At 33.8% G+C, this 18513-nt stretch overlaps 1 protein-coding gene and 1 long non-coding RNA gene across 2 annotated transcripts; both read left to right on the top strand.

The window, feature by feature from the left end:
* The first annotated feature begins 512 nt into the window (after positions 1-512).
* LOC103973055 (UDP-galactose/UDP-glucose transporter 3) lies at positions 513-4113 on the top strand. Its single transcript, XM_009387519.3, has 7 exons — positions 513-758; positions 918-1015; positions 1107-1237; positions 2196-2226; positions 2739-2842; positions 3262-3383; positions 3512-4113. The coding sequence occupies exons 1-7, from the start codon at positions 649-651 to the stop codon at positions 3915-3917; spliced, it is 1002 nt and encodes a 333-aa protein (XP_009385794.2). The 5' UTR covers positions 513-648; the 3' UTR covers positions 3918-4113.
* Positions 4114-9348: 5235 nt separating this feature from the next.
* LOC135671399 (uncharacterized) lies at positions 9349-10375 on the top strand. Its single transcript, XR_010512745.1, has 2 exons — positions 9349-9947; positions 10029-10375. It is a non-coding gene; the product is annotated as an uncharacterized LOC135671399 (long non-coding RNA).
* The last annotated feature ends 8138 nt before the right edge of the window (positions 10376-18513 follow it).

Genomic DNA, 18513 nt, shown 5'->3' with positions numbered 1-18513 from the left:
GGTCCTAAAAAAAAAGAGAAAAATAAAATAAGAGTAATTAATCGAGTTTATGTTCCACGTGCTAAATATTTATCCGAAAAAATGTTGCTCGCGTGAGATGACCATGTCACGAAATCAGAAGGGATCCCACGTCATCTTTGTTGGAGCATATCCTTGGAGGTCAGATCCAGCTAGACAAGTGTAACCCATCTGAGATAGAATAGACGCAGGTTTCTACGTCATCCATGATGTGGCACCCGTGTTTATCCCTACCAAGAATACATTGTACGCTGCACGTCACGTAATCAGGGACCCAAACATACGAGGCGCTCTGAGTGGCCACATCACCCCTGTTGCTTTCAGGTGCGATTCGGTCCGTTCGGAGAGCGAAGACCAAAGACAACTGTCGCTTCCCACGTCTCACATACCAATGAGATCGCACCCTCATATGAGAAGCCAATGAAAATTCGCCATGTGGAAGATCTGACGTAGCTCCCCTTCCCCGCCCCTCCGCCTTAACCGAACCGCCCGATCAATCCATCTACCTTTTCCTCATCGTCGAGGTTTCCCTCGTCGTCTCCTCTCGAGTTCGACTCCCCGCCGCTTCTCCTCTTCATCCTCGCGCACCCACCGTGAGATCGGGCGCGCGGCGAGATCCTCCGCGGGGAAATGGAAGGCCACGGCGCCGCCGCTGGGGTCGAGCGCGTCGTGTTGCTGGCCCTCTGCGTCGCCGGCATCTGGTCCGCCTACATCTACCAGGGCGTCCTTCAAGAAACTGTGTAAGCAGCTTTCCCTCGTTACCCGGACATATTCTTTTCTTCTCTTGTTGCTTAATTCCGCACCAAATTGGTCCTTTCCTAGTCGAACAAGCATCTGGATCTGGATCTTGTGCCCTGTGCTAGGGTTTCGTAATGGAGGTACGTTTTCTTGTTTCTTAGATCTACCAAGCTATTCGGACCAGACGGGAAGCGGTTCGAGCACCTCTCCTTCTTGAACCTGGCGCAGAACGTTGTTTGCTTCGTGTGGTCCTTGATCAGTAAGTAAATTGTCGGTTAGGCTTGTTGTTGTTAGGTGATGGTATCAAAGGTTAGTTGAATCGAGTTGCTTTGCTGTCGTTGATCGGGCAGTGATAAAGCTGTGGTCTAGGAGCTCTTCCGGGGGAGCTCCATTGTGGAGTTACTGGAGCCCAAGCATTACTAATACTATCGGTCCTTCCATGGGAATTGAAGCATTGAAGTACATCAGTTATCCTGCCCAGGCAAGTTTTTTTTTTTTTTTTTGCTTGACACTGGATAGATTTTCATTTTCAGATAGTTGACTTGTTGGTTTTGACATGTTATTCCAACTAATTAAGCTAAGGATATTGTGGTTAGATGTTGATTGTTCAATCGTGATCAATTATTTGTGTATTAAACACTTAATTCTTTTCAAAGAAAATATCTAGTAAACCAAGATATTCCTTGTGATAGTATGTTACTTGTTAATTCGGTCTTGCTTATGACAGAACAATGATCAGTTGTTGTTAAATGCAATGTCTTCCAAACTTCAGAGCTCGTTGATGGTCTTCAAATTGGGCAATTCCTTGCTTTTAAAGTGTGTCATGCTGTAGTCACTATAACAGATACTAGGAGAGTTTTTTGCTCTATCTATAATGATAGATTCCCTTGTTGTGCCTGATCATTTGGAAATTTTAAGATATTACCTTACTGTTGTGATAAGTATTAGAACAAAAAGACATAATTGCAATAAACAAGGCTATGGATAGAGTCTGCCTCTTGCATTTTACTCTTCCATGACATTGACATGCCCTCTCCTTTGAGTCACAAGTTCGGCAGGTTATGTTGTCTACAACTGTTAAATGGATTTGATTTAAGAATTTCTTCCACAAGGCAATCGTACTTGTTTATGACAACTAAGAGTTGGCAACTTGACAATCCCTGTATAACAAATTAGATTTTGGTACTTTAGCTACATCAGCAAAGGTAGAATAAATTGCATGAACACACTGTTTTTTAGTGGTTTTATGTATTATGTCACACATGATCATCTCACGTGTTTTATATTCTATTGTTTCTCTTTTCATGCAATTATCATCATCCTTTTAGCTACATAATGTGTGTGATGAACTTTTAGTTTTTTGAAAATTACTTGTTGATTCCAGGTGGTTTTATTTACGCTGATTAAATTGTACCAATTTTGTTCATTGTGTAAAACAGGTTTTGGCAAAATCTACCAAGATGATTCCTGGTAAGTGTAGTATTTACTTTTATTTCATAAAAGGCTAACATGATTCTGCTTGACAAGAACTTCAAGTTTTATATTTGGTGCATAATACCCATTGAATATATACCGACGGAACAAGTCCTCATAAGATTGAAAAATTCTATGCCGTGTGTTTAATGGCTGATCTCATTTGCATCAACATATAGATTTAGAAGTCGTATGCCTTTTGATGGCTGAAAACATGTTGACAAACAGATTCTTATAGTAGAAATCATTTAAATTTTTATGATTCCTGGTTGTGTGAGATATGCTTCAACTGTCTTATGTTAATGAGCCAAGAAAAGACAAACTATATTTTAATGTAATCAACTTGGAAATACGTGTCTTAGTCATTTATCTATTGCTTAGTACAATGTAACTGAAGACTTATTTCTCATATGATATCTGAATGGCTGGTTAAGTTCAATACAATTAGGGTCTTTTTCTTCCTCTAATGACTGCCCTTGGTAACAACTGTAATTTTTGCCTACTCACAGTTATGCTGATGGGGACGCTTGTTTATGGGATCAAATACACTATCCCAGAGTACATTTGCACCTTCCTTGTTGCTGGAGGGGTGTCATCATTTGCACTTTTGAAGGTTAGACTATTCGTATTTTTCTTTTCTGAGTGAAAGTTTTGAAGATCTTCATGTAACTGAAATAGATAACCTGCCGGCTTGCTTACTGATATGATGTGTTTAATTTTATGCTTTGATGGGTTGATGAACTTGTATCTATGTTTAATAATTACTAAGAATCTATCTAGCAGAACTTTCATTCTATGAGTAATAACATGCTCATAACTTCAAACACCAGGCTCCAAGGTTTGCATGTATCAGTTGTCAAAGCATTGGGCTTCGCTTTAGTTTGTGGTGATGGGCAACCAACGATGTTTGCCCAGGCCTGTGAACTACCACAATAGTGTAGTAGTCAATAAATTTTTTGGCTTGTATACGTCTGGATTTAGATTCTGGATTTGCTGTGATAACACAAACATGTTTTCTTTGGTTCATTACAGACTAGCTCGAAGACTATAAGCAAGCTTGCTCACCCAAATGCTCCTCTTGGCTATGGGCTGTGCTTTCTGAATTTAGCTTTCGACGGTTTTACAAATGCTACTCAGGACTCTATCAAAGCAAGGTGTTCACTGGATTCCACCAAAAAAGAAACAAAAACTAGTGCATATACTAGAATCATACTTTGCGCTGAAAATTGCATGAAGTTAAATTTTCGTGGTTTTTAAGTAGAATCGTTTGCTTTTCTTGCAGGTACCCAAAGACGAGTGCTTGGGACATTATGTTGGGAATGAACCTATGGGGAAGCATATACAATGTCATTTACATGTTTGGTTGGCCCCATGGAAGTGGTTATGAGGCGGTACGATTCTGCCAGGAGCACCCGGAGGCGGCATGGGACATCCTCATGTACTGCCTCTGTGGTGCGGTGGGACAGAACTTCATCTTCTTGACCATAAGCCGCTTTGGCTCTCTTGCTAACACAACCATAACCACTACCCGCAAATTTGTCAGTATCGTTGTGTCCTCCGTGATAAGTGGCAATCCCTTGTCGCAGAAGCAGTGGGCGAGCGTGGTAATGGTCTTCTCAGGTCTCTCCTTGCAGATCTTCCTCAAGTGGAGGAAGCTTCAGGGAACAAAGGACACAAAAAGGGCATGAAGACCATTGTCTTCCTTTCTCTGAGTATCTTCGGTGGCCTTAAGCGAGAGAAGGATAGAGTAACCTCATTAATTTTAGGCAGGCGGATTTATACATGATGAGCAATGCAAATGTACTAATGCTTGTTTTATAACAAATATTTATTTCTTGCTGCTAAATCAAATCCAATACGAACAAGATTTGCTTCTTGTTCCAACTTGTCTGTTTTGTTTTGCAGACGCTAAGATAAAGATGTATTTGCAGCAGACGGAGGGACAGACAAAACCTTAAACCGGTTAGATTAGTTTTATGATGGTTCTTATAGGGTAACAGAAAACTGTCTTAGTTAAGTATTCCACCAACTTAGCTGTCATCTTAGATCTCAATCTTCTACATGTTGGATTGACTTCCACCACTTTAACATTTAGGATTTTCTATCCTCACTAGGGTAAAAATTTCTTGAAATGTGGATTGACAATTTGTTAGTACATGTATTTTGGTAAAAATATAAATTAGATTGTGTCTCATCAATCAACGGTATATAATCTCTGATTACTTATTTTACGTGTTAGACTGAGCTATATACCATCTACATGTAAGTGAGAATGCTCATAATATAAATTAGATCATTCCCCTTAGATAGAGAATGTTTATAAAATTAAGATATTTATTTTTTTCATCAATATTTAATTTTTAATTTCTATTAACACCCATATTATTCTATACACATAAATTAAGTATCTGATGTTCTTATTGTTTCTTAGATTGATATATCAAATGAATCCGTATTATCTTTTTTTTTTTTTTTTTTGCTCTTTCTTCGTCCAATCATCAAAAGACCACTAATTCGAAGATCATATTGAAATTATTTATATCAAGGATATCTATCTCCTCAATGCTGAAAGCTTAATCCACAACTAATGTTGATCCGAGAGTTGTTAAAATTTATTTAATAATTTCTTTTCTATAAAAGTTATTTAACAATGATATATAATTCTCATATAAAAGTGTATTTCCTAATGATCGCTTCAAATATCATAACAAATAACAATATGTCCATAAAAAAAATTTGTTATAAATTTCCAATTTTTGTTAATTTCTCTCTATTTTTTCAACGAAAAATAAAATATTTAATCCACTTGGAATCAAATCAATTCGGTTCCATTCGGAACCATGAAACCATTGCATGACTTTGGTTTTGATTTTGATCCTTCTATATCTCAATTTGAACTCAATCACAGTCACCTTATACAATTACGGAATTAATATAAAATGTTTTTTTAAACGAAGGAATACGAAAAGAGGAAAGAAAAATAATAACTTAAAGATAATATTATAAAAAATAAAAAAAAATATTATACTTGATCTAGCTTAAGGAGCAAACACTTAGGATGAAGATATTTAATTTAAGTTATATCCCACGTATTGTAATATCCTTCATTTTTGAATTTAAATTATAAATAGGTCTTTATATAAATTTTAAAAATAAAAAATATTACACATATAGACGATAGAATCATACCATCGAAAACATGAATGTGACATCGTGTCACTTACACACTAGGTGAGAAAGAATTTAATTTATTAATTCATTTCTCATTAATATATTATAATGTTCTATTTTTTTTATATAGTCTCAAGTATAAGTATAAGAAATTAAACATACAGAAATAAAAAAAATTATAATCATATCAAATTAAATAGATATATGAAATGTATTTTTTATTTGAAGAAAAGATATTATTTATGACTTGATTTGGGAAATAATCTTTCTTTCTTAATATTAATTTTCATAAATAAACTTTCATATTTGTAGAGATGAATTTTTAAAATATTCAACCAAGATTTATAATATTCAATAATTTGGTTTATTCATTTTTCTGTATTTGTTTTTTTTCTCTCTTTGATATTTTATATGATAACTTATTACGTATACGTTATATTTCTAAATTAATCAAATTTATTTTTATTAATAAATCAATTAAATTATTCTAGTACATGTTTCCTGGAAAGAGGCAATATGTATATGAAGATGGGCTAAGCCTTCACCAGTATGTTGTTGTTCATAGAGCCGCAGCAATTATTTAAAGGATAAGAGGAAACTGCATGTCACCATGAGACGATGAATGATGAAATCAGGAAAAGATGATATATCCATACAACATTCACATGTATATACAATATGCTTAAAGATTATTGTGCTGAAAATAAGAAAAAGTGGAGGAGGACAAAGAAGAAGAAAGAAAATAGTAAAAAAAATGAGAAGCATTTTCAATCTATAATCTATAATATTTTAGATTTATCCAAGAACATCTATTTATATTAGTCAAAAAAATATATTTTTAAATAATAAATAAATCTATCGTATCTCGATAAATCTTCTTATCCTCGTCTATTTATCTTAATCTAAATTTTAATCATTTGTTTCATCTAATCTTAACTATTTAAATTAATTTTATCACATTCCCTCGATTCAAAATAGTTATAACTTAAAGGTGTCTTTGGAAATAAAAATAAAAATTTTCTTTCACCAAAGCTTTTATTAAGATATCGACAAACTGATCTTCGGTGCCACAATAGCTCATTTCACTTTCACTTTTATTAACTAGTTCGTGAATGAAATGCTATCAAATTTTGATATATTTGGTGTGTTTCGTGAAAGACAAAATTCTTCGTCATTGCAATGGTAGACTTATTATCGTAATAGATTTTGTTGATTCATCTTATTTTTCTTAGGGATCCATTAGAATTCTTTGAAGTCAAATTATTTGACATATTATATTTATAACCACGATATACTTCGCCTTAGAGTTTGAGAGAGTAATACATATTTATTTTTTTGTTGTCTATTAAATCACACCTGAGCCAAGATTGAGTAAAAAATCCTAACATGCTTTTTCTATCATCTGCACAATTAGCCTGATTACTATCAGTATAAGAATATAATTTAAATTTTTTTACCTACTCATAACAAATATCAAAATTGAAATATCCTTTGATGTATCTAAGAATTTTTTTAGTTGGCTTTAGGAACTTATTGATGGTAAGTTTTTTAGTTACCGGCTCATAATAGATATCATAATTGAAATATCCTTTCAAATTATCATTTTCTTTTTTTAGACAGTTGTTGTATATACTACAACTCGTTATCAATTTTGACCTTTCTCTCCTAGTACTTGAATGCAAGTAAGGCGTTTCATTTCTCTTTCTTAATCTTTTCATATTCTTCCATAGTCATTTCCTTATCCTCTTCAGATAATGTTGAGTTTTTCTATTTTTGCAGCTTCTCACTTGCAAGCTTTTTATTATCGGAGTTTAGGGTCTCATCATTTTTTTGTGCATGCATCTCATCTCTTAGCTACCATGTAAGATAGTTTGCATAGACCCATAAAAATTCAGATAATCACAGCTTTTATGTCATAATATCAATTCATCGATAATAGTAATAGTGAATGCATGTAAGGAGAAATCCAAAAATAATAAAGGAAACACTTTGTTTTTAGAATCTTTCATCATAAGAGTTTCAAATTCACATGGAAGAATCTGCAGAAAATAAAGACTCATCTATTGCTTATTGTAGCATGTAAAGGGCTCATGTATCCTTCTGCATATTCTCATTCATTTGATCTTTTTGAATTTTAGTAATATTATGATCATGTAGATCATACTCAACAAAACCATTCTCTACCAAATTCTACAATCATCGTGAAATAAATAAAGTTTTCATCTTAGAGGTCTAAAATTGATAATTTTTACCTTTGAAGATAAAAAGGAGTTGATTATGAACATTTACTCTAATGCTTATTGTTGTGGGGAATAACTGTATGCCGTGGCCACGGGGCCGTCACTGGTTGGTCCAGGCTCCGAACGTGCGAGGATCCGGGGGGACTCTCCTCGAGGCAAGCTAGGGTGGCCCATCGCGACGTCGAGAAGGCGTGACCTCGCCCTTGTTCCTACACACAGGTCGGGTCGGGAGCTCGACCCGACCCCTCCGACGATCAAGTTAGGGGATGTGGTAGAGTGTTGTCCCTCTCCCAATTTGTTTAGAGTGCAAGGGTATTTATAGGGAAGTTTACCGTTACCTGATGTACCCGCCTGGGTGAGGCAGGGTCGCATCTCTGATGGCGTCTGACATCGTTATTGACGTTGCGTGGAAAACTGGATCGTCGCAGGGTATGGGCGAGGGTCGGTAATTGTCCCGCCCTGCCATGGTCAAGCGTGTGGGGTCGGAAGTCGTTGCCTGGTAGCGGATGACATCAGCGCGAGTCGAGTCAGCGTTATTGCCTTTTCATCGGGCAGAGCGACGCCCAGGTGGGGTCGTTAGAGTGACACGTCATGCCGCCATTATTTCCCCTATCACTTATCATCCTTTTTTTTTTTCTGAATCTATTGATTTTTTTTTTAATTGATGTACTCCCCATTGGTATTTTTTGAATCAGGTTCTAATATCACATTTGTTGACTTTCTACAAAAGTTTCAAAAAAAAAAAGAGAATAGTAAAAAAAATAGGTGTACTTTCGACCTATAGTACTTTGGATTCATCTAAAAACATCTTTTATATTAGCCAAAAGATAAAGTATAAATTTTTAAATAATAAAATAAATCTTAATAAATATTTTTACCCTCATTTATTTATCTTAATCTAAAATTTTATCTTTTATTTTATCTAATTCTAATATTTGAATTAATCTTATCAAAAATTTAATTTTCTAACTCTAAATTAGACGCCAAACATATATCATTTACCTAATTACTGAAAAATATTAAAATAATAAAATAATTATATCATCTTTGATTAATATATTATTACATAAGCAATACATCGATTCGAATCCTCGTATAATAAGTGTCATATCTATCATATGTATACCTGTAATGGAAATAATTACCCAATGCAGCGTAGTTGACGATCCTGAGAGAAGAAGAAGAAGAAGAAGAAGAGGCATCAGTTTGACGTCAGACATGATGTGCTACTTCGACGACCTCTCTTCTTTAATCTCCTTGTGTTTGCTTTGCACTTTGTTTCTTCTATACGCGAAGGACACTCGAGAGGCTCGATTTGTTATATAGCAAAAGAGATAGATGCATCCTTTATTCCTCTTTTGCGCCGCAGCATTTGTAATGGCGTATAGATCAGCAGATGCTGGAATCCACTCTACGCTCTCCCGTCGCCTCTCTCCGCTCCACTGGACGACATCCAATCTGATGCTTTTATGGCTATACGCGTATCGGGTAGCGATTGGACGGCGTGAGAGGCGGACAGTTGTTTGAGTTTTTCGAATCCTACAGTGCATCGGTATGCGGTGAGATAGGATAGCTCGCAACAGATGAGGAAATGGTCATTAATTGTACTGTGGAATGGCGTGTCCATTGATTCCTTTCAAACCGGCGAAACCACAACCCACTGCCTCTATATAAACCCTACCACCCCCTCCCGGTGTTCCCCACACAGACGCAGGCCGCCTAATACCACTGCCGAAGGCAGGAGATCTCGTATGATGGCTTAGTTCTTGGTGGGTTTGGATGTGGAGCGGTGAAGGAGAATTGGGGTCATGGAGTTTGGTTGACAGAAGAGAGTGAGCACCCATGGTGTTTTCCTGCATGAAGAGGGTTCATGCTCGAAGCTATGCGTGCTCACTTCTCTATCTGTCAACCATCACCGGGTTGTGGTGTTTCTCTGCCCTTCTTCTCGCGAAAGATGCAGCTGTCAATTTGCGTTGTCTCTGTTAGGCCTCGCCTCGTGCATGGCGATCGAGTAACAGTAGCATGCACATATAATACGATTAACAGCACGTTAATTAGGACCGTCATACTGATTAGATTTTGTCTCTTTGTTTTCTCTTTCGTATGCTCGTCATCAGATCTTTCGTTTCGCCTGTTCGTCATGCTGTGTGCTTACTTTTGCTTCTTTTTGCAAGATGAATCCGGCTGTTTCTTGAGATGAAGAATTCCCTGCTTCGGGATCCGGACGAGCTATCGAGTTGCTGATGCGTTAGAACGTCCTTCTTTCTTCCTTCTCCGTGATTCGTTTTCTCTGTGCGCAATGAAACGGTGTTATGCTTTTCTTCGTACTATTATTATCTTGGCTTGTTCAAGAACTGACCATAATCGGTAGATCCATCGAATTTATAGTGCGTGGCGAGCAGTATAAAGAAAGATCAGCAAAAACGTGATGGATCATAAATGATGGGGAAGAAACTATCAGATTCACTACATAAAGGACGAGAAAGAATGCTGCAGCGAAGTGATGAGAGATGCGCGATTAGAATTGATGACACCGAAGAAGCAAAAGAAGAGGAGGGCAAAAAGCAATGATGGGAGGATCTCATTTCCAAGTCAAATCATCACTACAGTTGGATACTTACTGCACACTTTCTTCGTATCCTTCTGGAGATGCTTATCCCTTTCTTTGTGATACAACTCAGTCAACAGTGTGCTTTTCCTCAGTTCTCATCAAACATTTATGATGTTTTCTAAAATATTAGTATTGTTTTGCTTTTAATTTTTAGTTCAGATTGGTAACCTAACCTAACATAACACAAAGCATCATTGCATCCTTTATAGCCTAAGAGATGCTGAAGCTATCAACCAAAAAGAAATAGCCTACAAATCACATGAAAGAAGGGAGAAGCATAAAGATTCAAGGGTTTGAAGACTCCTTTCTCGATGGAAACATACATACGATAACATCAACCCAGTTCATGAACTTTATGATACGTCCACCAAGTAATCGGATCATCGAAAACATGTTGATGAAGGGAGAAAATGTTAGTAACTCGAGCCGCTGATTGATAGTGAGAACTTCACCTCCGTTGACTCACAACACAAACTCTATTTTAAGGTTATGTAATGTTTGTGTAGAGTCTATTCAACTCGCCTCAATATAATGATTCCTTTGGTTTTTATATTTTTAAGTAATTTTAAGTTTGTTTGAATCGAATTTTGACAGAATTATAGAATAAACAAAATGGTATTTATAGTAAAATATCCTATTTTTAAGATTCGTAAAATATCACTCAAAAGCTGTTCACTGTTTTCCAATCCAAAAACAAAAAGTCTTCAACCAGAGTTATTTTTTATCCACAAAATACTGTATATTATAGTATTTTTTTAAGAAAACACTATATAATGTTTTATAATAAAACACCCAGTGTTTTTTTAAATAATATATATTATTTTATGGATAAAAATTAACTCACAAAAAGACTATAAGAAAAATTTTGGATTTGGATAAGAAAAAATGATAACTTTTTATGGAGAAAAAGGATATTTTTCCCTACGTCACAGACAAAATAATAATAATAATCATGTTTGGATAAAAATAATAATAATAATAATAATAATAATAATAATAACAACTATATAGTACTCTTTTAAGAAAACTCTGTGCATCGAAAACACTATATAATGTTTTTAGAACAAAACACTATACAGTATTTTTTAAATATTATATATTATTTTATGGATAAAAAATAACCCACACATTTTACCTGACAATCACCATAGACAAAATAATAATAACAATAACAATAATAATAATAACAATAATAATAATAATAATAACAATAATAATAATAATAATAATAATAATAATAATAATAATAATAATAATAATAATAATAATAGTAGTAGTAGTAGTAGTCCACGAATAAATTCAAAAAAGTATTATCAAAAGAATTTGGCCATAATATGTATATATATATATTCGCATCATGCATTTTCCAACATGTATTACGTGTTGATGTGACTTGGTCGTGACCGGAAAAGGAAAAGGTCCACAAGTTGTGCACGGTATTCCTATCAAAATTGGGCAAGTTCTCTGTACAGAGAGATCCGAATAGTGATAGCACAGGACTCGATGGACGCGTGTTTTCGCCCCCATCCACACTCTAATCTCTCTCTCCTCTCTTGTCCTCTTGTCGATTGATGCCTTTGGTAAAGCGGCCAACTTTTCTCTCCGGATTGCCACCTGAGGTGAGATGAGGTGCGTAAAGATAAGCGAAGAACAAAGGTGGCACTACTCCTATCCTTCAGCCAACAGTTTTCCGGTGGTAGAACGATATCGACGAACATACATGAATGAATGATTGCTTTACGGAATCTTGGACGTGTGGATCCGCGTGATCAGATAATGCATGTAGGCAACGTTATCTTACGACGGGATCCACATTTGTTAACGTGTTTGTATTCTTCGACATGCATGCATGCATGCATGCATGGAATTATTAAGTTGTGTTGTCTTTTCTTGTACAACTTATGGGGAAGAGAAAAAAAGGAATAATAAAAGAAACAATACGTAGTGTTTTGAATTGATCTAAAGCACCTATTTATATTAGTAAAAAAATATAATATTATTTAAAAAAATTATCATATCCCAATAAATCTTTTCACCCTCATTTATTTATTTTAATCTAAATTTTTATTTATTTTATTTTATTTAATCATAACTATTTGAATTAATCTTATCACACTTCCTTAATTCGAAGCAATTGTAACTTGAAGTTATCTTCAGAAAAAAATAAAATTTTTCTTTCGTCAAAATTTTTGTAAAGATATCGACAAGCTGATCTTCGGTGTTATAGTAGTTTATTTAATTTTATTTTTTTTATCAATCAGTTCACGAATGAAGTGACGTCGAACTTCAATGAGTTTGGTGTATTCGTGGAAGATAAGATTCTTTGTTATTGCAATAGTAAACTTATTGTGGCAGTAAATCTTAATTCGTTCATCCTATTTTTTCTCGAAGCCAAATTATTTGATATGTTATACTTGTAGTAGCAACAACTTCACCCTCAAAGCTTGAGCTTAGGAGAGAAACATATTCTTGTTTCTTTTATCATCCTTGAAATCATACCTAAGCAAAGGTTGAGCACGAAGTTGGAAGTACTTTTTCTATTATCTACACAACTAGCCTAATCACTAGCAATATAAGGACAAAATTTAAAATTTTTTACCTACTTATAATATATGCCATAATTGAAAGTTCTTCATGTATCTAAAAATATTTTTAGCTAACTTTAGGAACTTGTTGATGCTCAATGATTTTTGGCTTCGTTCATTTTTCCTTCTTTTTATTTGAATCCTTGTTAGAATCCAACTTAAAGATAGGGTTTTTTTTTTTTCTGTTGACAATTACTACATAAACGGTGACTCCTTATCAATTTTGACATTTTTCTCCTCAAACTTCATTAAAAAGTAAGACTTTTCGTTTCTCTTTCTTAGTCTTTTCACATTTTTTCAAACTCATATCCTTTTCTTTCTTTTCTTCTGAGTCATTAGTTGTACTTTTCTTATTATTCTTGTCTCCTCGGATAATGCTGACTTTTCCCTTTTTTTTGGCTTCTCCATTGTAAGCTTGTTATTATCATAGTTTAGGGCCTCTTCCTTTTTATGTACATGCATCTTAGTGGCCACAATTTCCCAATTACCATGACCTGTGCCATGACATTTTATCTCATAGTCATCACGTAAGATGGTTTGCATAAACTCAAAAAAATTAAGATAATCATAACTTTTACAGATTTTGTTTCAAACGAAGAATAAACATCATATTATCAATAATTTTTTTTACCAGGTGTTCATATAAATTGTTCTTTTTTCTTTCACTTGAACATTATTATTATTTCTTATATGTACTATAGATCTAATTGAATCATTAAGCCTTTAAAATAAACTTTTATCCCCTGTCATATGATTACTGCAACCACTATTTAAAAATCAAACAAATCTAGAATATTCTTCATCAGATGCTAAAAAAAAATTTAATCTTTTTTCACCATTATTTTTCTCATGATAATTTACTTTATTTTTGTTCTAACAATCTTTTTCAAGATAATCATATTTTTTACAGTGAGAGCAAAGAAGGATATTTGGATTTTTATTTTTACACCAACAACCCTTTTATATATGTTTATTTTTTTGTAACAAAAACATTAAAGTGTTTCTTTGTTACCTTCGTTAGAGTTCTTTTGACTCTCATTTTATTGGTCATGACCTTTGCCATTTTAATCTCTCTCTTGAGATATGGTTTCTGAATTTTTCTTTTGATCATTCTTCTGGTCTATCTTTATTTAAAGAGCATGTTCTGAAGTAGATCTGTTCATTTTTTTTATTCATAAACTAAAAGCGAGCCCATTAATTCATCAATAGATAATATACTTATATCTTTAGCTTCTTCTATAGTAGTAGAAATAATATCAAAATTTGAAGATAAACTCAAAAAAACTTTTTCTACTATAGTTTAATCTTTTTTATTTTCACCATATCATTTAGTTCATAATAAAAGAGACGCTTGAGAAAAAATTAGTGATAGATTCAGAATCTTTCATTATAAGAATTTTGAATTCATGTCAAAGAATTTGAAGTTTTAAATTGTTTACCTTATCTGTGCCTCCAAATATATTTTTAATATTTTCTAGGTTTTTGTTGGTATTGATGCTATCATAATTCAAGAAAATACGAATCATCTATTGCTTATTGTAGTATGTTTAGGACTCTTGTATCTTTCTACGTATTCTCATTCATTTATTTTTTTTGATCTTTAGTAATATTAGGATCTTGTAGATCATACTCAACAAATACATTCTCTACCAAATTTCATAATCCATGTGAAATAAATAGAGTTTTCATCTTAACAACCCAAAATTGATAATTATGATCTTTGAAGATAAGAAAAAGTTGATTATGAACACTTATTCCGGTGTTTGTCATCTTTTTATTTTTTTTTCCCTTAATCTATTGGTCTTTACTTCTTTTTAAATCTATATACTCCTGTTTATTTTTTTCAAACTAGGCTCTAACACCACACTTGTTGGCTTTTTTATAGAACTTTAGGGAAAAAGGGAAGAGAGTAGTAGAAGGAATCTATAGTACTTTGGATTGATCCAAAAGCACCTATCTATATTAGAGAGTATATATTTTTTTAAATAATAAAAAATCTATCATATCCCAATAATCTTTTCACCCTCATTTATTTATTTTAATCTAATTTTATTTTTATTTTTTATTTTATCTAATCTTAATTATTTGAGTTAATCTTATCAGTTTTGTTGATCAATCATTATTACTTTTAATCTCAAAATGTTAGAAAAAAAATATCATTGATATTTTGGTTAGCATAATGTGATTCAGACCCATATACACAAGGTTGTCCGAGATGTCTCCGAGGTGGAAACGTCGAGCTCATTAGGTGTCACCTACACAAAGATCAAAAGAAATTTTTTGACTCAATCCCTCTTATGCTCAAGTTAGTATCACAATGTGTACAAGTGCAGACGTGAGGAGTAAAAAAAAACCTCCCAAAAAAGATAAGTTTATATTTTTTTTATTATGTTGAAGATGAGTATTTATACCTGATCATAAATGGTAATAAGGAAGTTTACAATTATCTTTTTAGTATAAAAGATAAGAAAAAAAAGTGGTTGTCATTCTAGTTATAAATTACAAAAATGAAACTTATGGAGTTTGTGGAAGAAGAACCGTAGAGAAAGAAGAAAAAAAATCTAAGAAGAAAAAGACTAATTCTATTAACTCAAAAAACGATTATAATTTGTGCTCATGATATCAACACAAGAAAAATCAAACAAAAGATGATTTATTAGTTATGACATAATTTGCCAGCCAATTGGAAACTCCTTAAAATATCAGCTAAAATATGAAAAGTATCCTTAACAAATGTTGGAAACTCCTTAAAAAATAAGCTATACTTAGATGGCTATTTCCACATCCCCCTCCACCATAATGTTGGAAACTCCTTCCATTTTAGCTTGAATGAGCCCTTCTTTGACTGAAACCAGCTCATTATATGAGTAGAATTAAGGTGTCCATGCTTGTTATCACAATGAGCTCCTCTCATCCATAGGACATGAGAATATATAAGTAGCCAAAAAAAAAAAATCCTAGGATTTCCTCATTTTTATACATAATATTTTTTTTCCCTTAAAAGATGTGTAATATATTGACAATTTCCTAGAGAAGATTAACTTTTAAGATATTCCAATATATTTTAAAAGGATTTTACTTTCTTCCAAGATATCTAATATATTCTTCTTAATTTTAAAATATCTATTTACTTCTTGAGATATCAAAATCTCCTCTTTGTCCAAGATGATTATATGAGACCATTTATTAGTAAATTAAGTTTATTTTCAATAATTGCTATGCTTAATATAACCTTCCTTAAGCTAAGGAAATATTTGAGTCTTAGAAATAAAATTTTAATTATTAATTTCTACTTTAAAATTCAGATGAGATTTCTCATGTGATTTGATAATCTATAAATTAATATTTAATATGCGACAACAATAATAAAGTAGTAAGTCCCAACTAAATGATAAAAGGGGTGCAACATGATGACTTCCCGAGGAGTCATCCGTCCTAGTATTTCTCATGCTAAATCATATTTAATTTTAGAGTTATGATAGAATTTGATGCGATAGTATTAGTATAATTGCAGGTTAAATTAGTAATTAGAATATTAAATTAAAATATATGATTGGATGAAAACTGATTTCGATAGTCTTAGTTAAATTAGAAATCTTAGTTTTAGCTAGAGTTAAGTCTTGCTTAGTTCAATGCATTATATTCAAAATTAAGAAGGGAAAAAGATAAGGAGAGCCTAAAAATCTAGGACTTGAGAAATTAAGATATTATAAATGATTACGATAAATAATAGTTTTAGTGTTATTTCTATTCTTTGATCACTATGATACATTAGTGATGCCTCCCACAATGGCAAGAAATTTGTCTGAAATTTAATCTCTTAATGATTATTAATTGTGCCATATTCTTTGCCTTAATGATGTCATGTATGCCTTCACTATATATATATATATCTTTAGTGAGCATTAGAAGATGTCAACTAATCTAATTAATCGGTAAAGATGTTAGTAGTTTATTTGATTAGTGATGGGTGGTTTGTCAACTGCAGGAGAGAATTTTACCTTTAGGAGGCCATCTTTCATCCACTTTGCACCGTTCATTGCCGTCGAGGATAGCATAGAGTGGGGAACGACTTCCCTTTTTCTCATTCTCCTTCCACAAACGCAAGTGTGACATAAAGTATGTGAAATAGAAGCGTTTTCAACTTTCATACTTTGCACTTTAAAGAGGGGGTTTTCTCTACTTGGATCATTGCAGGAAAAGTCTATAGGATAAGAATGAATGAGAGTGACGGCCCACAAGCATATATGATGACTCGTGAGAAGGCTTCTTTCTGCTGCTATATTATGATCAAGAATATTTCTAGTCATTTTACTGTTCTGTAGTCGTACTGACGATGGAGCACTACAACTCATCTTAGGTTTCCTACGTTAGACGTTCGAGTGATCCCATCAACCCCAGAAGAACTCCAATCTAAATTTCGAGTGACACCCGAAAGAGGCGAACATGAATTGCTTCGACCTGAATCCATCATCCATCTTTCTGATCCACTAAAACCCACACCCCTCTCGGCTTCAAAATCGAAGGCAAACATTTCTTAGATTTGCACCGACCGAACGTAATCTAACATATTTGTATATAGCAACTTGCACTGATCTGCCATCCACCTATGCATGATGTGGTTGTGCATGGATTAATGAAGGAAATCATCCATCAGTCTCTCCCATGGATTGAGTTAGTACTGTGACTTGCAAATCACAACAAGTCTTGCTGTGATAAAGCTTAATGTTTCCATTCAGCTGGTAAACAGGGAACTAAATGGTGATTAGCACTTGACTAATTACAGAACCATTTTGGCGTAAACAAACCATGGTGCATTCCTTCTGGTCTACTGATTCTGGTGTAATTAATTTTATGGCCTTCGGATGCCCGATGAGCTACGATAAATATGGCTAATGAATGACCAACCAAGCATAGCAAATCGTATAAAAATGGTGATTGAACTATGATAAAGAGTGCTGTGCAGTCCAAATTTATAAACTACGAAAAAAATCGTAGCAATCACGTAAAAATAATTCTACGCGATTGAACATAACACAGATAGGGATATGTGTTATCTAGGGAGAAAGTATATCTTTAAAATTCTACAAATCTATGGGAGAGAATGAAAGAGATCAATTATCCTATTCTCTAGCGGTGATCTACAAGATAGGGGTTACGAAGACGCTTATCAAATCGCTGCATAATTCTCCTTCCATGCGATCAAGAAGGGGTTGACTCTTCTTGCTATCCACATTTCCCAACTAGGACTATTGGCTGAGAAGGAGTGGAAGAGAGGAGTATAAGAGGTGACAACCAAAAGGGGTCTGGCATATGGTCCTTTGGTTCCTTCTTATTTATAGAGGTCCCTATAAACTTACCCCAATGGATCTTATCCTATTGGGTACTAGATATTTATCTAACTACCCAAGCCTCTTAGATTAGCATATTTCTACCCAATAATCTCTCAGCGACTCTTATTAGATCTCATATATATGATCCAATAATTCAATGACTTAATATATATCCAATAAGATAGGGGCTCCGGTGAACATCTCATATCCGAACCTCTACTCGTCGCAACACATACCATATGTTTGTGACCCTCTAGGCCCAATATCAAGCTGTTCATGAGTTATACGTATCAAAACTCCTTCTAGCTCAGTAAATTATTATCTCTATAATAATTCACTTGACT

Source organism: Musa acuminata, unplaced genomic scaffold (assembly GCF_036884655.1).
Source record: "Musa acuminata AAA Group cultivar baxijiao unplaced genomic scaffold, Cavendish_Baxijiao_AAA HiC_scaffold_1139, whole genome shotgun sequence".
Classification (NCBI taxonomy): domain Eukaryota; kingdom Viridiplantae; phylum Streptophyta; class Magnoliopsida; order Zingiberales; family Musaceae; genus Musa; species Musa acuminata.
The sequence above is the reverse complement of the archived record's forward strand: the minus strand, read 5'-3'. Positions and strand labels throughout refer to the sequence as shown.

Bases quoted from the DNA above. Each gene is read 5' to 3' on its own strand.
- LOC103973055 (XM_009387519.3), top strand. From the start codon at position 649: ATGGAAGGCCACGGCGCCGCCGCTGGGGTCGAGCGCGTCGTGTTGCTG. The intron at 2,227-2,738 runs GTAAGTGTAGTA...GCCTACTCACAG, and splicing joins ATCTACCAAGATGATTCCTG to TTATGCTGATGGGGACGCTT. The intron at 2,843-3,261 runs GTTAGACTATTC...GGTTCATTACAG, and splicing joins CATCATTTGCACTTTTGAAG to ACTAGCTCGAAGACTATAAG.